We start from the raw sequence: 23,435 nt of genomic DNA, 5'->3' as shown, positions 1-23,435 counted from the left end.
GAAGCCCCGGGAGCATTCCAAGGGAAATTTATTGGTCCAAAAGAAAGGGTGGGGAAGGTGGGGGGGTGGGGGCAGGAAATTCTTTTTTCTGTAGTGCTGGATGACTCAGTTAAGGGCTGGTATCTGAGCAGCAAAGAAAGTAGCCTGAAGAAAAGACACTGGGAAGAAATTGTTGTAGCCCAGCTGTGAAAATCAGTACTGAGTAAGGGCCTGGAGGAGGCCAGGTATAGGAGAGGGGCGTACATTCTGCCTTGTTTGCTGGTTTGGTTTCCACGACCACTTGTGCAGGTGTCGGGGCTAGTGGGAGTGAAGGGTGTGGCGTTCCTTTCAGTGTTTAGTTCGAGAAGAAGTTAAAAGGAAAGAATCCTGAAGCTCTGGGAAGGATGATACCAATATTTTCTTGGCACATAGCAGGCACATAATAAATGGCTGTGCAACAAGTAAATCGAGTGAAGGAATGATCATTCAGCTAGCTTGGGAAATGGCTTATATGTTGCTAATATGGTTGTCCTATATCTATTGCACATAGGAACGAGCAATTTGCAAAGAACTAAGGTCAATGCATTTAATTCTGAAACCATGAGAATTCCAGGCCAGTAGGGTATATCATATCCCCTTGGAGTCAGCTTAGGGCTGAAGTTCCCCTAGCTGTGGACTCCAGCCCTGGGTGAGGTCCAGTCCTGGGCAGATCCACCCAGGGTGAGGGTGAATGAGTGAGGGAGCAGCTTTGGACCAAACCGGAGAGAGGGTTGTCTCTCTGGCCTGGCCTGGTCTGGCTGCCTCTCCCCAGGGTATTTTCCTACCTTTCAGCCAGATCCTGTACTCCTTCATGTCGCCCGTGAGGTAGCCCACTGCTTTGGAGAGGCTGATGCACCTTTGGCCTGCTGAGTCCCGATGGGCCACCCCGTCGTCTTTCCTTTTACTCCTTTCATTGAGCTTTTCAATCTTCACAATGTGACTGTCTTCATTGGAAGACCGGAGATCCTTTTAGGAGAAACCAACCAGACATCAAATGATACAGCTTTCTGAGAGCAGGGACATTTGGGGATAGAGGAGGGTGGCAGGTTTTTTGATAAAAATAAAGGATCATGAGACAAAGGGTGGAACACATGCCCATTGTCTGCGGCTGCATAGAGTGCCCCGTACAAGCCTGCTCTTCCCAGGACCATGCACCTTCTTCACAGCAGGATTTCTTCACCTTTGTGCCATGGATCTCTTTTGGCAGTTTAATGAAGCCCATGAGCTTCTTTTCAGAATAATGTTTGTAAATGCAAAGATCAGATAAATAGGACGGCAAACCAAGCCAATTATACTGAAATGCAGTTATAATCATACTAAAAATTAAGATATGCATGTATGCACAGCAGATCCAATACCTTCTGTAATTTCAAAGTAGTGATGAGTGAAGATATGGGACCTCCTCATCGCAAGTCAGGACAGCTCTGGAAGGCCATCCCAGCAGTCTTGAGTCCCCCTCTACTGCAGCAGTGGCCAGCCAGTCTACCTCTGTGCTACCACCGAGGATGCTAATGGCCTGCGTTTCAACAAAGGCCTTCCCTTTGGAGACAGTAGGGTAGTTCAAGGGAGCAGGTTTAAGGGGAAAGATTTTGGAGACTGATTGAAAGACTGGTGAGTCAGTGCCTGTATTCTGTACTTGTCCTTAAAATCATGTCTCACAAAGAGCCACATTATCTAAGGCCAGGTAGGACCCACCATGGGTGTCACCATGTACTGACAGTGGCACTTCCTCAGTGTGCTAAGTTCACTGGGAAGGTGGGAAAGCGGCATCTTTTGCTCCCACTTTTCCCATCCCCTCCCTCCCAGGAAACATCCTAGGAGGGACACTTCTCACCTTTTCTTCAGGCATTTCCAGGAGGGGCAGAGCTGGGTGAGTATCCGGGGATGTCGAGGGCCAGCTCGGGCTGGTAAACTCTGCCTCGTAGAGTTTGTATCTGCTGGAAAGTGGCTCTGGCAGGAGAGGACTGCTGTGGGGGTCAGACATTCCTTCGGGTCACAGCCACTCTTCTATCGATGGACTAGACGGAAGGAAAGGGAAAGAGCTAGTGAGTCAGGACGGGGCCCAGAGGGACTTGGCTGAGGCTGGACTCAGACCTCAGGTCTGTCCTGGGGGTTGGACAGTGACACACGTGGGATCTACAGCACAAGCTGTAGAGTCGAGGACATTTCTCTACCTCATTACCTTTCAAAATCCTCCCATTCTTCCGCGTCCAGAAGAATGTCCATTTGGTCGATGAAGATATCCCTGACCACTGAGTCAGAATGGAAGTCTCTCTTTTTCTCTTGATCACTGAGTGTTTTTTCTCTGCCTTTCATATTGCCTGCTGTGCCATCCTATTGTGGTAGTTAGTGGTACATGTATTTTCCCCTTGATACGTACACACAGATCCAGTACTGATTGGAGGTGGGGGGTGTCTAAGAGAAACTCTTCCTGAATTTCTATGGAGGCTACATTGCTTACAATTGATCTCCAGTCTTCCTTCTCTTCCCTCTACCATTTCCAGCCCCGTCCCTCTTTCCCTTCCCTAGGAACAGTAGGAAGCACTGGTCTATTCTTCTGTGAGCTGTGTGCATCCCAGCTGAAGGAGCTTCCCTTCCACATGGGGCTCCTGTCCCCGTACCACCAGGTTCAGGGCTTATGCCATGACTTGCTTTTGGAACATCCTTTGCCTGAGGTCCTCAGTTTCCTGGTTTTGTCTGGCTTCCCCTTGGTAGTGCTGTACTCTCTCCTTCCCATCCAGCCATTTGTGCCTTTCTTCTCTAGCCTCCTCCAGCTCAGTTATATCTTTTTCTTTATTTATTTGAGAGGTGGTTTTGGACCTGCATGCAGTCTCCTCTCAGTATGACCTAGAGCTTTCCCCATTGCTCCGTGCTCCATGCTGCATCCCTTCAGTGTAGGACAGTCTCTCTTAGGACAGGGATCACAGATCCCTAACATGGGTACTACCATTCCGTATACTCATCATTCCAGACACCGCTCAAGGATTGCAGGGTTCCCTTCAAAAGGGGATAAAGTCCCCTTTCTGATTTTGCATTAGTTCCATTTCGCTAGGCTATTACCTCTCCTCCTCCTAATGAGAGGAATTCTTACTCTCCACAGTTTCTTCTGAGCACCACTCACCTTGCTTGGGCAGAAACCCTTTTTCTTTGAGGCTTATCCCAAATGGCCATACCACCCTCTCCAACTGCCCACTGCTGCGTTACTGACTCTCTGGTCACTCTGTCATTCAGTGAAGACTTGAAATGCTCCTACTAATCATCTTCATTCCCCTCCAGTAACTTTAAGCAGCTTCGATGTCCAGGCAGATAACTCATCATCCTGTTCTCTGGCTTCTCAGATCCTTGTCCTTCTCATCTCCAGTGAACCTTTTCATCTCCCCTTTTCAGCAACTGATTTCCACAGTCCCACCATGGGCTTAATATCACACACACTGGAAATCTTGAAAGTCAGATCTCTCCTCTGGCCACTTCCTCTTGTACATTTGGCTCACCTGCTCAGGTGACCCCTCTGACAGCCCTTCAGCTCCCACAACCACCTGTCTTCCCTTCCCTCCTTGACCAACTTAACTTCATGGCCCCTTATGTTACTTCCTCCAACTCTCTTACACCTGTCTCCCTCCCTCATGCTTGTATGGTGAAATTCCAGCCGGGATAAACCCAAATGCCTAACTTTTCCATGCTTTCACCAAACAACTGAACATGGCTAGAGAACAAGGGTAATAACCGAGTAGATTGCTTTCACTGTAAGTTGGATTGCTGTCCTCAGGTGAACACTGGGTGCTTCCCTTTTCTCTCTTTAGTCCAGCTCAGTCTGCTTTCTGCTATGGCTGCCTTTGCTGTGGTCTCTAAGGCCTCCATGGCAAGTCCACTTTCAGTCCCCATCCCGCCAGGCTACTCAGTGGTGTTCTGAGAGTTGATCACCCTCTTTGACACACTCTTTGGCCTTTATACCTGATCCCCTCTCTGGTTGCTCCTTCACACTCTCTTTTGGCGGCTCTTCTTCGTGGAACAGGAGCATTTTGCAGGCCCCTGTTCCGGGCCCTCTTCTCAGCCCTGGTGCTCCTACCCAGGTGACGTCAGCCCTCAGCATGGCTTCGTATTCCATCTCCATGCCGATGACCCTCCAAACTCACATTTCCAGCCCAGTTTTGAGCACTGCATTAATAGATTTAGTTGTCTACTTTACACTCACATATAGACGTTCCAAGTACCTTAATTTGCCAAAACAACTCATCATGTTGCCTTCCCAAATCCTATCCTCCCTCACAGGTGACCACCCTAGGAAAAGTCATCTTCCCCTTCCAAGCCATTCCTTCAGAAAACTCAGGAGCCACACTTAATGCTCCCTTCTCCTTACTCTCTAAATTTAACAATTCTGTCTCTAAAAAATATGCCTTCACGTTCATGGTCACCAGTTAGCCACCATCACTTCTTACCACATCTTCAATGACTTTCATTTGGATATCCCTACTTTTTCCCAGGTTTCTCCTCAAAGCCATGCCCCGCAGGGAAGAGTTGCCATATTAATCTCATGTTGGATCCCTGCTTAAAGCCCATCAGTGGTTTCAGATGGAAAACCACCTCTTTGACAGGGTGTGCAAGGCTCTGAGCTGCCACTGTGCTTTAGTAAGTCCCTTGCTTTCTGGCTCCATGACTCCGGGCCCCATGCTGGCCTCCTTTTAGTACTTGTAAGGCGTTGAACACTTTCCACCTCAGGGCCTCTGCAAGTGCTGGTTCATTGGCATGAAGACCTTTCCCTCACTCTTCCTGGTCAACCCCTACACTTCTGCCAGGCTTTGTCTCAATGATCACTTGCTAAATAAACCCTCGCAGATCCACCCACCGTGTTCTCCTGTCACATACTCTCATGGGACCAGGTATTTTTCCTTATAGCAGATTTGTATATTTATTTGTATGGTTTCTATCTTCCCACCAGAACTTAGGTTTCATGAGGACGGTGGCCTCCTCTGTTCTGTCTATTGCTTCGACCCCAGCTCCTAGCACAGTGCGTGGCATGTAGTAAGGGTTCAATAAATAAATATGGAAGGAAGAGAGGGAGGGGGGAGCAAGCGATTGTGAGCAAGGCTACAGGTGACTGATAGATAGGGAACACTTCTCTGCATAACTTTACAAATCTCTGTGGATCTCAGGGATCTCCAGTGGTTTCAGAACAGCGTGGGGCCACCCACCAGCCATGCATTTTCTGCAGGCAGAACCCCCTGTCATGTCTAGCACCGTTCTCATTCCCAGGAGGAGCTCATTAGACCACTGTGAATTTTTGTGTAGGTCTGCAAATGTCATTCAAATCTAACTAACCCTGATGCTGCCATAACTCCGGAATGGAGGCCTTTCCTTGTATTCTGACCCTGTAGGTAGGGTTTCAGTAAGGGGTGGGCACACTGCCATAGAGGGGGCATGCTGGAAAGGTTTAGGAGACAGTGAAATCCGACAAGCCCCAGAACCTGTTCCTCTCCAATGCGCTCTCTCCCTCTGGTGGCCAAGAGGTGATACAGCATCCCTGGCCCTTGGTAAAAATTTCCCTCCAAGCCAACCATATGAAAAGTAAGCAGGGGCAATCAGATATCTAGACACACAATCTGCATGACACTATACAACTGGATGAACTAGATATGTTCCGGAAAGGCCTTGTGTTAAATTCAGCGGCTATGAAATCTATTAAAAGTCTAGCTGAAAAGTGGTAATGATAAAGGTTTTTCCTAAACATATTTCATGGAATCTAAGATGTTATCAGCTGTAAGATTGATCACTATTTTATGTATCATAAAGAAAGAAGAAAATGCTTCCATTCATAATTGCAAGATGCATCCTGATTTTAGAAATGTTAAAATATGAAAATAATATGCATCATATAATCAAGGAAATATAGTGTTCTTTTAAGTGGTGGGGCTGAAGTATACAGGTAGGAGTTGAGAATGGGTATACTCAGAAATTATTTCCTAACCGTAAGAATTTAAAGATTTTTATATTTCTTTTGATGAAAAAAAAAATATGTCTACTTCATAATCCCTTTAAGAACAGGGGCCATTACCTTGCTAATTTCTGCATTTATACCACCCAGCAGAAAGCCTTACACCTAAAAATCCCTTTATTATTATTATCGCACAAGGGAAGTTCTTTCTAGGGTACTGTCCGAAAAGGTACTCCACCTTTGAGTCCCTTCTGTATGCAGACAATATTCCCATTTACAGATAAATCATGTCCTTGGAAAGCAAAATAGGAATTGTTTCTCATGTGTATGTTGCTCTCCGCATTTTCCAGAGCAAGCTCACCTCATTGTGACATTTGCACGACCCAGAAAATGAGCAGTTTGCTGCAGAGTCAAGGTTAGACCCAGTTCCCCACTGCGCTCTCCATTACTCTGACTGCCTGGCTGGGCCATGCACAGCCGAGCGGCTGGCCCTTGAGCGCCTGGGTCCAGGGCCTCAGCCCGGTGTTGTGTTTCTCAAGCCTAGGTATCCTCTGCAGGAACAGGGCCTTGCACCTCCTCTAGGGAATACAGCGTTCCTTTGCCACGGGAATGTTTATTCTGTTACAACGGGGAATTTTGGCTTTGGGGTAGGGGCGAGACATGCAGCACCAATGGCCCTGTGGAGAGCAAGTCTCCGCATCCAGAAGGAGCACAGGCTGTAAGGTGGGGCTGCTCCTGCCTCCCTGCTCTGCCACTCGGGGCTGCGTGGGCCTCCATGTCTCTGAAGGGCAACGTAGGCTTCTCAGGACAGTGAAATTGCTGACTTGGTTCCTGGCACATAGTAGGCGCTTAGTGATCTTACTTTTCCCTCTTCTCGTGCTCCCAAATTGAAGGGAGAGAGGGTGGGAGCAGCCAGATGAAGTACAAGCTGGCTGGTCTGAAACGGAACAGCTTTCAAAAGTTTCCATAAGGCGTCGCCACTTGTTAGAACTGGATGTGAAATCCCTGCCCGAGCCACGTCCGGGCTGAGGGCCTCAGCCCGTTCCCAGCTCAGCTCAGCGCCAGTCCATTAAACCTGCTTCCAAGAACACATAATGATCTGCTTGGCGCACTCAGACTCTCCTTGGCTGCCCACACCTCCTCTTCTCCTTCAGAAATATGGACAGAGAGGGCTGTTTGGATCAGTCCCACGTCTCTCCAAAAACCAGGCCTCAAATGTCTGGCAAGGGGCTCCCAAAACAGACCAGCTCCTCCATCCTCTTTGTAAGAACCCTCCTTGTTGAATATCTACCGTTCGCCTGTGGGCTACCCTGGAGGGATCATTGCTGGAAGGCCCAGTCCTTGCCTGCAAAGGGCTCACATTCGAGTGCCCAGGAGAAGCAGTGAGCAGGCACTGTGTCCTGAGCAGGAGGCACAAGGGCAGAGGGCAGAGGGCAAGAGGGCGGTGCAGAGAGCACAGAGCGGCTGCCCTGCCCTCCCAGCCCTGGGGAGACTGGGCTCAGCTTCCATGTCAGGACTTGGCTAAGCAGGTGAGAAAGAGGAGCACACTCCAGAGAAATGCCTGAGAAAATACATGGTTTGGGCAAGCAAGTCCCAGCATGGACTCTGCTACAGCATGGGAGAGATGTCAGCAGGCAATCAAAGACAAAACTAGGGTGTGAGAACCAGACTGTGAGGAGTCCTTAGTGTCTAGGTTTGGACCCAAATTCTTCCAATGGTTAGAAAAACTGTGGCTCCTGCTCTATTGTACTAATTTTGAAATTCTTCTCCTGATTATTTTCTCCGAAAGATCATCCATCTCCAGTAGAATTGCAGAAACACGCCCATGCCCAGTGAAGAGGGGCTGTGCCTATTTCGTACGCTCCTGCTGCCCCGGGATGTAAGGGGCCCATGCTCAAAGGGGTTTCTTGAGTTGCTGGTGTGAATTAGTGCAGAGTCAAAGCTCTCTCCCTATCCCTGGTCTCTTGGGCTTAAGTATACCAGTCCCCTGGTCATCTGGGGATGAATCTCAAATGGCCCCATTTACTACTACTTCTTTTTTTTTTTTTTTTTTTTTGTTTGAGACAGAGTTTCGCTCTTGTCACCCAGCCTGGAGTGCAGTGGTGCAATCTCGGCTCACTACAACCTCCTCCTCCCAGGTTCAAGCAATTCTCCTGTCTCAGCCTCCCGAGTAGCTGGGATTACAGGCGCCTGCCACCACGCCTGGCTAATTTTTGTATTTTTTGTAGATACGGGGTTTCACCATGTTGGCCAGGCTGGTCCTGAACTCCTGACCTCAGGTAATCCACTGGCCTGGGCCTCCCAAAGTGCTGGGATTACAGACGTGAGCCATTGTGCCTGGCCTTACTTCATCTTCTAACCAACTCAGTTATTGAGGCCACAGCAGCTCTGGAGAAGTAAAAGTGATTAGCAGGTTCTCCAGAATATTAGTTGGATTGATACATTTTGCCTAAGACCTTGCAATTGATGCAAGGAGAGTTTCCATAAATTTCTACAACCTTAGAACCAAGAGGGATGTCCTCTCTCAAATGATGAAGGAATCCATTCTTTAACACCTCTGGATACCTAGTTTCTCCTGGCTGGGGTCCCTTTCCCGTGAGGCAGGTTAGTCTTGTTGAGAACAGCCCTGCTTACTAGCAACCCTTGTATCTGTGGAGCTGACATCAAGTCCCTGGGACTTTTTCTCTTTGCTGTTTCCAGTTCTGTCCATTATACCTGCGCAGGATCCAGGGACTCCTTTTCCCACCTAAGAGCACTTCAGAGGTTGATCCTAAGCCTTCATTTTTCTAGGGCAGTCTGCTTGATTGTCCTTCACTCTGGCTCACCAAACACAACCCCCAGACTCTCTGCCATCTTGCCACCAGGATCTCAGTGACAGCATCATTCTGAAAGGACCTTGCTGAGTGAGTCAGGCTGGGTCCCTGGGAGCACTGGCTTCACTCATCCGAGTTGGTAGACTCTGGAGGTGAAAAATCAGGTGTGTGGGGCTAGGTGGATGTTTGGTCAGGCTGCCAGAATGGGGACAGATGAGGCCCCTGGACTAGTGGATCACACATCAGGGAGATCAGGGAGGGGAGGAATCCAGGAGACACCTGGGCACTAAGAAGACAAGGCAGGTAAACAGTCCAGTAGCTGGGCTGAGAGGTGCCTTACTCAGGGCTGGGTTGTATAAGAGCCTGGCTGAGTGCCGGCTTTTATTAGGGGTGGCTCAGAGTTTTCTTGGCAGCTCCAACTTAGTAAGTCTGATCTGGGCTGAGAGGAGACTGACTCACTGGGGCCAGCGGGTCAGGCTGGGTGGGGCAGGAGTCAGAGGCAGCACCACCTCCTCTGGGTCCTCTGAGGACTGGCTGGGGTTAGAGATGGCTGGTGGCCAGTGGGCCAGGGGCTTTATCTTTCTGGTTTCTGCTGCAGGGCCAGGGCTGGGGTTCTGCAGCTGAGAATCTAACCAGAGCCTGGCAGGGGAATTCTGGCCTCCAGCAGAAAAGCTCTGAGGAGCCTGCAGTGGCTGTGAGATGAGGTGGGGGAGAGAGCAGACCACTTGACCTCTTTTGATGCTCCTCCTTAGCTTGTGTTTGGAAGAATCTTATAGGAGATCGTTACACCCTTCTTATGTGACACTTTTTTCTTTTTTTTAGATGGAGTCTCCACTGTTGCCCAGGCTAGAGTGCAGTGGCGCAATCTCGGCTCCCTGCAACCTCCACCTCCCGGGTTCAAGCAATTCTCCTGCCTCAGCCTCCTGAGTAGCTGGGACTACAGGCGCACACCACCATGCCCAGCCAATTTTTTTGTATTTTAGTAGAGACGGGGTTTCACCATGTTGCCCAGACTGGTCTCAAACTCCTGAGCTCAGGCAATCCGCCCACCTTGGTCTTTCAAAGTGCTAGGATTACAGGTGTGAGCCACTGCACCCGGTCCTTATGTGACACTTCTAAAGTGGGGTGACCCTTCAGTGTTCCACATATTGAGCCCTCTCATCCCATGAATAAATGGCAATTTATTTATTGCCTCTTGCATTCCATCAATTGCAATTATTCAGCCATCGAGTTCTCCTTCAGAGCCCTCAGTCTGGGTCAGCCCATTATCTCCCTTTGAGCCAGGCCCTCCCCAACGCAGGTCACCTTCTAGCTGATTTCCCTCACTTCAGTCTCCCCAGTTTTTCTCCACCTTGCCACTGGTGATGGGTAAATTATCTTAAAACATGACTTGGTCGTGCCACTGCCCAAAAACCTTCTGAGGTTCTCCATGTCTGAGTCCTTCGCTCCTGAAACTGGGCATGAAACTCTGAGCCAGAGTAGTCAATGCCCAGGGCACTGAGAAGCACAGTTTTCTGGAATGCTGATTGGGCTTGATGTGAACTAATATAGAATAATAGTTGTATATTTAAGCAAACATGGTTTATACAATAGTCAAATGCAACTCTTTATATTATTAAAATGAAATATAAAGGGAAGAAATGTAGAGTCTGCAGGTGGCTGCTTCAGGCTGTGCCCCCCTATTATGTAGGGGTAATGTGTCAATTCTCCCATCAGTTGAGGCTACTTAGGGGGAGAAGTTAAAAAGCTCTGAAGATAGCAACTGTTCTCAATCTCCCTCGGTTCTACCCAGGGGTGCTCCACTTGTGCCCAAGACAATTTTCAGCTTCTCTGCAGTGTGTGCCACTGTTCCGGGCAGGCGGCCTCCTCAGGTCCCACAACTACCTCCAATTCAGTTCCACATGCACGAATATTGATCTCCTTTACTCACACACATCCTGCTCACACACCCACCCCTAACATGGCCATGGTGCCTTCCTGGCCTCTTAGGAGCATGGTGACCTCTGCTCTGGCTTGTGTGGTGGACTATTTCACAATGCAGTAGTCTCTCTCTCTCCCTCTGTCTCTCTCTCTCTCTCTCTCACACACACACACACACATACACCCCTACACATACACACATGCACACATACTTATATACACGAGCTGCCCCGAGGTGGCTCTAGGTAGTTAATTTTAGTGTTATTAGACAGTGGTGGCACAGTGGAGACAGAATACCTGGATTCAAATCCTGGCTCCCCCACTGCAATAGTCCATTCTCATACTGCTATAAAGAACTACCTGAGAGTGGGTGATTTATTAGAAAAAAAAAAAAGAAATTTAATTGACTCACACTTCCACATTGCTGGGGAGGCCTCAGGAAACTTACAGTCATGGCAGAAGGCGAAGGGGAAGCAAACTTGGACCTTCTCAAATGGCGGCAGAAGAGAGAGATGGTGTGGAGCAGGAACTTGCCAAACACTTATAAAACCATCAGATCTTGTGAGAACTCACTCACTATCACGAGAACAGCATGGGGGAAACCGCTCCCATGATCCAGTCACCTTGCCCTGGGTCCTGCCCTCAACATATGGGGATTACTGGGATTACAATTTGAGATGATATTCAGGTGCGGACACAGAGCCAAACCATATCATTGTGCCCCTGGCCCCTCCCAGATATTACGTTCTTTATACATTTCAAAACAAAATTGTGCCTTAGCAACAGTCCCCCAAAGTCTTAACTTATTCCAGCATTAACTTGAAAGTCAAAGTCCAAAGTTTCAGCCAAGGCAAGGCAAGTCCCTTCCACCTATGAGCCAGTAAAATCAAAAGCAAATGGCCGGGTGCGGCGGCCCATGCCTGTAATCCCAGCACTTTGAGAGGCCGAGTCGGGTGGATCACTTGATGTCAGAAGTTCGAGACCAGCCTGGCCAATGTGTTGAAACCCTGTCTCTACTAAAAATACAAAAATTAGCAGGGTGTGGTGGCACACACTTGTAGTCCCAGCTACTGGGAGGCTGAGACAGAAGAATCTCTTGAACCTGGGAGGTGGAGGTTGCAGTGAGCCAAGATAGTGCCAATGTACTCCAGCCTGGGTGACAGAGCAAACTGTGTCTCAAAAAAAAAAAAAAAAAGCAAGTTAGTTACTTCCAAGATACAATGGGGGTGCAGGAGGCATTGGATAAATGCTCCCATTTCAAATGGGAGAAATTGGCCAAAACAAAGGGCTACAGGCCCCACGCAAGTCCAAAATCCAGTGGTGCAGTCATTAAATCTTAAACCTCAAAAATAATCTCCTTTGACTCCATGTCTCATATCTAGGTCATGCTGATGCAAGAGGTGGGCTCCCACAGACTCAGGCAGCTCTGCTTCTGTGGCTTTGCAGGGTACAGCTCTCCTCCTGCTGCTTTTGCAGGCTGGTGTTGAGTGTCTGTGGCTCTTCCAGGTGCAGGGTGCAAGCTGACAGTGGATTTACCATTCTGGGGTCTGGAGTACGGTGGTCCTCTTCTCACAGCTCCACTAGGCAGTCCTCCAGTGGGGACTCTGTGTGGGGGCTCCAACTTCACATTTCCCTTCTGCACTGCCCTAGCAGAGGTTCTCTATGAGGTCTCTACCCCTGCAGCAAACTTTTGCCTGGACATCCTGGCGTTTCATACATCCTCTGAAATCTAAGTGGAGGTTCCCAAACCTCAATTCTTGACTTCTGTGCACCTGCAGGCTCAACACCACATGGAAGCCGCCATGGGTTGGGGCTTGCACCCTCTGAAGCAATGGCCTGAACTGTACACTGGCCCCTTTTAGCCATGGCTGGGATGCAGGGTACCAAGTCCCGAGGCTGCATAGGGCAGTAGTGGGGCCCTGGGCCAGCCCATTGTTTTTCCTCCTAGGCCTCTGGGCCCAGGATGGTAGGGGTTGCTGCAAAGGTCTCTGACATGCCCTGGAGTAATCTTCCCCATTGTCTTGGCGATTAACATTTGGCTTCTGGTTAGACAAATTTCTGCAGCCAGCTTGAATTTCTCCCCAGAAAATGAGTTTTTCTTTCCATCACATCGTCAGGCTGCAAATTTTCCCAACTTTTATGCTCTACTTCTCTTTTAAACATAAGTTCCAATTTCAAACAATCTCTCTGTGAATGCATAAAATTGAATCCTTTTAAGAGCACCAAGGTCACCTCTTGAATGCTTTGCTGCTTAAAAATTTCTTCTGCCAGATATCCTAAATCATCTCTCTCAAGTTCAAAGTTCCACAGATCTCTAGGGAGGTGGCAAAATGTCACCAGTCTCTTTGCTAAAGCATAGCAAGAGTGACCTTTACTCCAGTTCCCAACAAGTTCCTCATCTCCATTTGAGACCACCTCTGCCTGGACTTCATTGTCCATATCACTATCAGCATTTTGGTCAAAATCATTCAACAAGTCTTTAGGAAGTTCCAAACTTTCCCACATCTTTCTATCTTCCTCTGAGCTCTCCAAACTGTTCCAACCTCTGCCTGTTACCCAGTTCCCTACTTGCTTCCACATTTTCAAGTATCTTTATAGCACTGTCCCACTATCTTGGTACCAATTTACTGTATTAGTCTGTTTTCATACTGTTATAAAAACTGCTGGCCATGCACAGTGGCTCACACCTGTAATCCCAGCACTTTGGGAGGCTGAGGCGGGCGGATCACAAGGTCAGGAGATCAAGACCACGGTGAAACCCCATCTCTACTAAAAATATAAAAAATTAGCTGGGCGTGGTGGTGGGCGCCTGTAGTCCCAGCTACTCGGGAGGCTGAGGCAGGAGAGGGGAATGGTGTGGACCTGGGAGGCGGAGCTTGCAGGGAGCCGAGATTGCGCTACTGCACTCCAGCCTGGGCGACAGAGTGAGACTGTCTCAAAACAAAAACAAAAACAAAAAAACTGCCAAAGACTGGGTAATTTATAAAGGAAAGAGGTTTAATTGACTCACATTTCCACAATGCCGGGGAGACCTGAGGAAACTTACAGTCATGGCAGAAGGAGAAGGGGAAGCAAACTTGGACCTTGTCACATAGCAGCAGGAGAGAGAGAGTGTGTGAGAAGGAGGAACTTGCCAAACACTTATAAAACTATCAGACCTTGTGAAAACTCACTCACTATTATGAGAACAGCATAGGGAAGCTGCCCCCATGATCCAGTCACCTCCTACTGGGTCCGACTTTGACACATGGGGAATATGAGGATTAAAATTCCAAACGATATTTGGGTGGGGACACAGAGCCAAACCATACCACCCACCTACTTAGCTGTGCATCCTTGGGGAAGCCCCACAACCTCTCTGTGTCTTGGTTTTCTCATCCCGTCTGTGAGGTGAGGACAATAATAGTGCCTACCTCATAAGATTGTTTCAGAAGAAATAATGCATGCAAGTTGCTTAGTGCAGTGCCTAACATATATTAAGTAGCTAATAAACATTAGCGATTTTAATTGTTCATGCTTGTGCTGTGACTGATGTATTCATGTGGGTGTGTCTGAGCATCTTCAGGGCCATTGTCCAAGAACCCCAATCAAAAGTGAATTCAGGCAGTAGAGAGATGGGTAAGGAGTTTAAATGCTATTCTGCATGATCTAAGAAGTTAAACTTGCCATGTTGGAATGTCATGGGCACATAATATTCTGACCAGCTGATTTGCTTATCTTGCCAGCCCGCAGAGTCTGAGCCATCCTTGCTCTTTCCCACTGAGCTCTGGGCAGTTCTCTCTGTTGACCTTGGGCTGGAAGATCTCTGAGTAAACAGCTTAAATGGAGGCTGGGAGCAGCAGCAACTGCTTGAGAGCTCTTCATCTTTCCTTTTCCAGGCCTCAGCTATCTGTCATTGCTGTTTATGTATATGTCTCATCTCTAGGAGACAGCTGGGAGCCCCTTATGGGCAATTTCCTTGTTTTCTTGAAGTATAGCATCTTGTACACAATAGGTGCTCAATAAATATTTGATGAATGAGTGAAGTATTCACTGAAGATTGCAGACTATGAACTTTACAAATTCTGTACTGTTTGAAGTCACCATGCACATGGTATTTTATATGTTACAAAGCACTTTCCTTCCTCAAACTGAATTTATTTCCTCAATCAATCTCAAGATGGGGTGTAAGCTATAGATGGTGCTCTTCTTCTTGTTTTGCAGGGTCAGCGATGTGAGGGTACCTGCTACATGGGCCACACAGTGAGTTGACACAGGAGCTAAGACTGTCTCAGCCTTCTTTGCTCAACAGCATTCCCAACCTCCTTGTGTTGGGCCCTGGACTCTTCCCTAAGGTTCTCTCCCTCATCCAGTGACTGTGGGCATGTGAGTCCTTAATTCTTCTCCCTAGAGCTGGGCCTTATGTAGCTTAAGCTTTTTGTCTTTGGATTCAATGTGTATAAACACACGTCTCCTTTCAGGTGCTGTGCCATGGTGTGAAGCTGGGTTTTCCTTTGTGCAAGCTGGGCTGGTATGTAGACCTTCTCCTTCCTTTTGGTGAGGATGCACTTCTCCTGCACTTGACCTCTGTAAGGGCTCAGTGTGGCATGTCCTTTAGGCCCTTGAGCTACCTTCCTCCTTTTCAACAGAACCTTGATCCCCTTTTCCTGCACAGATGTTTATTTTCTAAGAACAACATGGCTTTGGAGTCAAGAGGAAGGGCTGTCCCTGGGTGGGGGTAGAAATCGGGACAGATACCATCAGGTGCTGTCCTAAGAGCTTCTTATTCAGGTAAAGCTCAGAGTCAGATGACTATTAAAGGTATTCCTGGTGGGGAAAAGGATAACTTGCAGTCAGAATGGGGGTGTTTGGAATGGGAGGAGGCTGGTGTTTGGCGAGGGTAGGGAAAATGCTTAATGGGCTGGTGTTGAATCTCAGGTCTTCTTAAGCACCAGCTGATGGGCCCTAGTTCTCCTAGTGGAGCACCTGGGTGTGCCGATCCTCTGTGCCTTACGTGGTGTTTCTCATCCTGGCAAAATGTGTTTTAGGGTCATCACAGGCAGTAAACCTACACTCCTTTAAAACTGGCTTTCAGCACACATTTTCTGTACAAGAAGACCCTAAGTCATGCTTTTATCCTGACTTGGTGGAAGACTGACAGGTAGTAGCTGGTGATGCTGCCACCTCATTGGTGATCTGTGGGTGTTGGGGAAGACCAGGGTTAGAGCAAAACAAACCTCTAGGTGAAAGAAGACCATCAATGGATGTGTGTGGCCACTCTAGGCCAGTCTGGAATTCCATGGGGTGTTGGAATTACAGAGTTTTGCAAAGCCTACCATTCCCGACATATGCCTCCTGCTGGTCTATTGACAAGAGCTGAAACCTACCAGGAGACAGGGGTTCCTTTTGGTTCAGTTACAGCCTTGTTTCTAGAATGCATTCCCCTTCCCTTTCAGCTTCAGTGTTCAGTGGATGTGAACACTCCTGCCTTGAAGCCCTGAGAACTGAGATCCTCAATCTTGACAGCACACAGTCATCTTTATCTAGGGACTTTAAAAAATGCTGATGACCAGGTCCCTTCCCCAGAGATTCTGACTTAATTGGTGTAACCCGGGCACTGGAATTTTTAAAAGCTCCCTAGGTAATGGTAATGTTCAGCCAGGATTGAGAACCCCTGACCTAGATCTTTGTGTCTATGCTCTTTCTGCACACATTTTATGCCCTTGCTACTCCAGGTGAATGAGGGTTCAGCATCAGCTTCACCTGGGAGCTTGTTAGAAATGCAGGCTCTCAGCCCCACCCCCATAACAGAATCTGTATTTTGAATAACACCTTAGGTGATTCCTGGGCTCACTCAGGTCTGCACACAGGCTTCTCAGGGGTGTAATGGGGCAGTGCTGGGGTGCAGACAGCTATAAGAAGGGAGAGGGGATGGTGGGAGAGGGGCTGGAAACTATCTTCATTTATTTTACAATTTTTGCTTAGTGGTCAAAGCATTCAGTAAGCAAGCAAAATCAGATTAGATTTAGCAACAGCAAAACCAACTAAACAAAAACTAGATTTATGACTTTAATTAAATGCCATTTGCATCCTGCATCTCCAGATGAAAGGAAATGGCAAGCACCTCAGTCTTTTTCAGCTTGTGTCTTGGCCAGTGGAATTTAAATCACTGCTTCCTAAGCAACCTGCTCAGGGTTGAAGCAATGGCATGCTCCTGAGGAATCTAGTTATAGGTGGTACACAATTTCAGAAATAAAAGTGTATCACCTTTGGAAATGGAGTCTTGCTCAGTTACTGAAATAGCTAAATGAAATGCTCACCTTTTCTTTGTAAACTCACACAAGAGAATAGAGAGGAGAGACAGATCGGTTATTGATTTGCCCAACCCTGATGGGAACAGAAGCATGGGCCCTCTGGACTTAGGTTGAGGTGAACCAAACTTAGGAGGCTTTAATTGTGGCACCCTCATGGAGTCTTGGTATAAACTCCAATGAGGAATGCTGGCAGTGGGTGGTGGATGCCTTAATGGAGAGCTCTAGTAAAAACCATAAGTAGTTGAATAATAACTGTGCATTACCACAGAAGAAAAGACATGAAAAGCCTCACCTGGAGTGGAAAGGGACATTTTGTGGAGGTAGTGAGAAGGGAAATGTAGTTATGATTGGCACAAAGGAATGAAAGAGTGAAAGGATTGGGAAGTTTTAGATAGATACAAGAAAGAAAGGAAGGAGAATAAGGAGAAAATGGGGTAAAGGAGGAGAGGAGAGAAAATGAAGCCACAGTGCAGGAGCAGTAGGCGTGATGGCAGGAAGGGATGTGCCAAGAAGGAAGCCAAGGAAGCCAAACAAGCCTAAAGAGGAGACGGGAGCAGGGAGACAGGGAGACAGATGGATGCTCCTGAGCCATTTGTCCCTACTCTGAAGGGGGCAACAGCCTGTGAGCCTCCAAAGACTCCCTGGTGGGGCTTCTTCCCCTCCTCCCAGAATCCTGTGTGGGATGAAGCAACAATCTTCCCTGAGAAGCAACATTAGGGCTCTTCTTTTCCATTGCCCTGTGGCTCCTGGCAAACCAACTAGACTTTGAAACAGACATCCTCTGGACCAGCTACCCAAGGAGGAAATGCAGAGGGGACCTGGCATGAAGGAAGAACTTTGCAAATTCCAGTTTTATTCCATGCCCCCCTCTCGCCTAACCAGATTTGCAAAATGAGCTTTCATTACATTCCCAAAGAAGCTACTTAGAGTTGCATTAGTTGAGCATTAAGGGATGTGTGCATGCTGGAAGTGGCTGGAAGGCATTTGCCAAGATGCTTGTTGTCTAAATCCTCTGAAGCTTGACTGAGGTAATGGGACAGATAAGTTGGTTATATTTAAACAGCCAAAACTCTGAAAAGATGGAATTTGTCTGGACATCACTGGAAAGTAAATTGAGCTTGTTGTGAAATCTCTGAAGATATGTTTTCTAAAAGGAGGGTGAGTGTTGATGAGCAAAACCCACTGGGACGGTCATAGCGGTTGGAACAAAAAGAGCATGGACCCAAGAGCCAAATTGCAGCTCTTCTACTTACTCCGGAGCCATGTTGGGCACAGAATCCTCCTTATCCATGAGGCAGGGATGGTGAGAACTGCCTTGTAAGGCAACACACAGAAGGCCCAGTGTACTGTATATAGTAGGTATATAGTAGGTATCAACAAGTGTCAGTTTTCACCTCTCTCCTCCCATCTTTTCTGGGGTTGTTCACAAGTGCTAAAGACTCCAACCATCAGGGATTTAATGAGAGTGGATCTGCTGAAGTAAATATTTGGAAGGTTAATCTTTCTAAAGCACCGATTTCTCTATAGCACACCCTGTACCAGATAGTGTTCATTCAAAAGTGTTTGGTGAGCACCTATTATGTACCAGTCACAGGGGATTCAACAGTGAACAAGAAAAAATTCATCGTACTCTAACGGAAACCAGAAAGTAACTGTTAATGCCCAGGAATGGGGTCATAGCAGTTCCCACTGTAGGGTAGGAGTAGAGAATGGAGGCATTGGAGAGAATCTTTTGGTTGTTTCAAGGACTGAGAGGCACTCTTGTGTCACTTGCTCTGGGGGAAACTACTGCCATGTTACGACAACACACAAGCAACCTTATGGAGTTCCTTACAGGGGGACTGAGAGCTCTTGTCATCCACTTGCCAGTCATGTAAGTGAGCAACTTTGAGAGTGGATCTTCCAGCCCCAGTCAAGCCTTCAGGTGACAGCAGCCCTGACTGACATCTTGACTGCAGTCTCATTAGACAGCCGCAGCCAGAAAAACCCAGTTATGCTCCTCTTGGATTCCTGTCCAGAGACATTAAGAAGATAATAAGTGTTTATCATTTTATGTTGCTAAGTTTGGGCAATTTGTCACACCTGGGGCAATTTGTCACACCTTGATAGATAACTAATACATTAGCCATTAATAGCTCTTTAAGGATCAGATAAGGTGGTCTCCTAGCAGGAACCCAAAAAAGGTATACTTTTTATGGAGGAAAAGGTTCTTGGTGAAAGGAAGTAACTAATATTTGCTGAGTACCGACTATGTGGTAGGTACTGGTACCTATGTTATCTTATTTAATCCTTCCTAGCAACCATGTAGAATCGTGTAGAGAGCACTTGCCTATACATTTGGAGGTAGTCTGCTGACAAAATGGGATGACAGACCATGTAAGAAAGATCTGTTGGTTTCACAATTTTGCAGGAAGTTAGTTTCCTATTGGTTGAGTCTTATGGGGCATAAATGTCTCTAGGGGAAAAAACCCTGACTGGGGATTGGTTTTGAAGACACAACCCACTAATTGAAGAATTACATACCAAACCCTCTGGCTACCCCTTGGGGACATACCCAAGAAGTACTTAACCAACATTGCCTTCAGCGAGATTGAATGCAGAGACAACATTTAAATGCATGAAAAAAAAAATCAGAAAGCAAAGTAAGAAAATATTAAAACAGTCAAAGTGTTCCATCATTTAATTATTTGTCTATCCTTAGCAAGAACCTCTCATTTGCAATGTCTGTAGCCTTGAGGATGGGACATACATGATTCCTGCCCTCCAGGAACTGAGGGATGATCAGACACATAAAAACAACGTAGGATGTATTATGTGGAAAATTCCTGTGGTGGAAACTGAGCCTGGCTTGCTCAGTCCTCCTCCTAGTGTACCTTACTATACCCAAGAGGCTAGATAACTAAAAATTAGATTTCTTAGCATTCCTTGCAGCCAGTGTTTTTTTTTTTTTTTTTTTAATTAGACTTTGTCAGTTATAGGCATTTAGGTAAAATTTAGAAGGTGAGAGTGAAACAAAAGATTTTTTCCTGCTCTTTTTGGCTATTTTCTGATGAAAGTAAGGTCATGGGCATATGATGTTTTCTTGCCATTCAGTGCTCAGCCACCAGCTTTACGGGGTTTGAGAAGCAGTAACTACAGTGGTGTCGTGATTGTGGCTGACTGATTCCTAGAATACAGTGGTGGGTTCTTGAATGCAATAGTTTCAGTGGTGGCCTTGGAGGTAGTGGCTCTTATGGTAGATCAGTTTTGCAGAGTTCCAGGAATAATTTCCGACCCACCTCTAGAGCTCCCTCCTGCAACCCTGCCCCAAATTTTGTAAGCCCTTATATCTCTCTATTAAATCTTTTTCTGCTTAAAATACCTGTAGTGATTTCTGTTTCCTATGCTGAACTCTCACTGATAGATGCCATAAGAAAGGAACCAGATAGTGTTACATGAGATTGGAGCAGGGGAGAGGAGGGGAGGGATGGAATAATTAGAAAGGAATTTTTGGAGGAGGTAACTTTTTAGCATAAAGGAGTAAGGATTTCAAATAGCCCGTGAGAGATGAGGGTTCCCTGGTGGGAGTGGTTAAAAGGGGCTGTTTCTCCTTCCCCCAACTTGATACTTCCTCATCACCTCCCCCCCTCCAGCTGGATGGGTTATGGCTTTTATTAAAGTCTGGACTTGAATAGTTACTTGGAGTTTCTGTTTGTTGTCAGTGGGAAATGTGTTATTTCAATATGGAACTCAATACCCCGAAAACAGATTTTCATGTAGTGGTCTCATGGATCCTGCAAAGATAAATGTATCTGGAAAAGGCGGTGCATTTCCTCTCCTGTAGCCTTCCTTCATCACCCTTCTGGAGACTGCAGGCTGCTGTTCCATGCTAGGCTCCTGATAACCTATCTTTCTGGGAGAGGATAAAATGGAGGGACCAGGTGTTCTCTGACATGGCAAATCAGAAGAAAAATCATTGCATTGGGAGTGAGGAGACCTGGGATCTAAATTTAGCTCTGCTGCCTACCAGCTGTTTAACCTTGGTCAAGTTTAATTAATAACCAAATCTTTAATAGTTTGTGATTCTGCCCACTTCTCTCCAGTTTCAAGGCTGCAACCTTAACTCAGACCATTATTATTTCTCCTGTTATCTGTGCATCCTCCACAGTCCATTCTTCTTACTGCAATCAGAATAATGATCTAATCATTGAATCCCATCACCTCTCATTTAAGACTCTTCAATGCTTCTTTGTGCCCCCGGGAGGTCAAAAGTCCTGGCAGAACATAAAGTCTGATTTGTGTCAGTGGGCATCTTCACCCTCTTCTCCAGAGGGGGTTATATTTTAAGGTGAACTAAAACCAGTGGTCCCCAAAGTGGGGAGTTTGCCCTGAGGGGTACATGAGACAGTCCATCAGTGCATGGGTAGAAAATATTAGAACTTTTATGTATATTTTTATTCAAAGGTTAGGAAGGAAATCAAGCTTTACTAGCCTGGCTAGGATTGTCTTTCAAGTTGTTACCTGTCACATGTGGTCCTTGTCTACCGTGCGTGAAGATCAGCATTGCAAAGTTAAGATGTTGGTGGTTGCTCATGCAGGCCCTGGAGCCAGACTGCCTTGATTAGTGCTTCCTATTGGTTATCAATATTGTATTATGATGATGATCACTGCGGGGAAGAGTGGAAGCCTCATTGTGCAGAAGGATGTACACAAAATTGACACTCATATTAATCAGACTCTTGCAAAGAAGACTAATAGAAGCCCAAATAATTTATACAAAAGTGGTAGGGCTATTGGTTCCTTTGTTCTGATTATGAGCTCATCACCATCTACACTGTAAAAGTAAAGGCAATGATAATCTGATCAGCCATGATGAGAATAGGCCCTCCAAAGTGCCAAAACTGTGAAGTCTACTTTAAACAAGGATTTACATTCATTGACATTAAAGATGACCCTCACCTAAGTGTGCATTGTGCCTTGACATATTAGCTGATGTATGTACACATATGTAATTTATATTTAAAGAAACATATTAGGGGTGACTGCCCAAAAATATTTTTCTAATGGAATTGCACAGTAAATAAATTTGGAGACCACTGAAGTAGGCACATGCTTGGTTCTGACTGTGCAGAGTTTCACTAGACGCCATACGTATCCTCTGATGTAACATAAGAATGTGGACCCGTTTGTTACTGATGTTCCTGATGCATTTATAAAGCAGGGTTGTTTCTCTGCGCTATATTTTCAATGGGTTTTAAAGGAGTAGACTGCATGGAGTATTTTAACTGCAAAATCATTTGATCTGGATATTGTCAGATATTTACTTAGAATTTTAAAATGGTAAATATTATGTACCATACAAAGTTATGCTGCTGATAGGAGGCTATGGTAACGTGCCTCCACATGATGGTGAATGGCTTCCTGACATTAGGATTAATTGGATCTCACACCAATTTCATCATTTAGAATGCTGTGAGAAATGACCTTTTTGCATCATATTCATTCTTGAAGTAATTTGTTTACCCCAGCCATCAAAACTCAGTCAGTAAACCACGGGGATTGACAAAATGGCACTACATAGGCAACAGAGAAAAACTGGAAAAGTGAATTATAGGTGTGAGTGACTAGTAATAAATAATCAACTTATTCCTGTTGCAGAAGTGTCTGTGACCAGGAGAAAATCTGACCAATGGAAAATTTGAATCCAACAAAAGTGAGCCACTTAATTATGTATGAAGACATTTGAAAGTAAATATGTTCTGGTTCTCTAAGTAAGACTGTTCTTCAAATACATGGTTTTGTTAAAAGCATGTCTTCTGACTCTTAGACCCTCTCCAGTTACCTGGCATCTGAAATTATACCATTAGTGACTCACTCCTTTGGGGTAAGCACAGACCACTTCAGGTATCTTCTTTTGAAAAACAAGCACCCCTGGTAAGAGTTAGCACATCAAGTCAATGACTCTTTAGGGTGACTTAGTCTATTAGATGATTCCTCCACTGGGAGAGCTCTGGCACAGTGTTAGGATTCTGGGCATCCTGGGAGGGGCTGTGTGAGAGGGGATGAGAGCCTAGGGTTGAAAAAGAGTAAAGGCAGAGGGAGGAGAATAGAAAAGGCTAGTTATAATGGTTTCAGTTTTGACAAAGAAATACCCTGATTGTAACCCTAGAGACTACATCAACCACTGAATTTATCATAACTCTCTGGTCTTGGGTAGGACTCACATCTTTCAGAATTAATTCAATGTAATACACTATTCAAGAGACCCCAATAAATACAGTGAACTCTCAGTTTTCAGTGACTCTGTCATCTGCTTGTTGATTGTCAATGGTTAATCTAGGACAAAGATCAGACCACTCTCTGGGAAACCACACCCATGTTCTTATCAATTATGGACCAACAAGAGACAGGAAGAGCAAATTTCTAGAAAGAATAGAAAAATGCTCTTCAAAGCACAAAATTGCTGTGATTGGGGATCACCTG

At 46.3% G+C, this 23,435-nt stretch overlaps 1 protein-coding gene across 1 annotated transcript in view; it reads right to left on the bottom strand.

Annotated features, from left to right (window-relative positions):
* SLC14A2 (solute carrier family 14 member 2) overlaps window positions 1–2,025 on the bottom strand; it is a 58,938-nt gene extending 56,913 nt beyond the window's left edge. The window contains exons 1-2 of the mRNA XM_019014255.4: window positions 1,853–2,025; window positions 804–984 (exon numbers count right to left, since the gene is read on the bottom strand). Coding sequence (XP_018869800.1) covers window positions 804–984; window positions 1,853–2,002 — 331 coding nt within the window. The 5' untranslated portion in view covers window positions 2,003–2,025. The remainder of the gene's footprint in view (window positions 1–803; window positions 985–1,852) is intronic.
* Between the last annotated feature and the right edge of the window lie 21,410 nt (window positions 2,026–23,435).

The sequence above is a fragment of the Gorilla gorilla genome, chromosome 17 (genome assembly GCF_029281585.2).
Source record: "Gorilla gorilla gorilla isolate KB3781 chromosome 17, NHGRI_mGorGor1-v2.1_pri, whole genome shotgun sequence".
NCBI lineage: Eukaryota > Metazoa > Chordata > Mammalia > Primates > Hominidae > Gorilla > Gorilla gorilla.
Note: the sequence above shows the minus strand (reverse complement) of the source record. Positions and strands in the feature narration are given on the sequence as shown.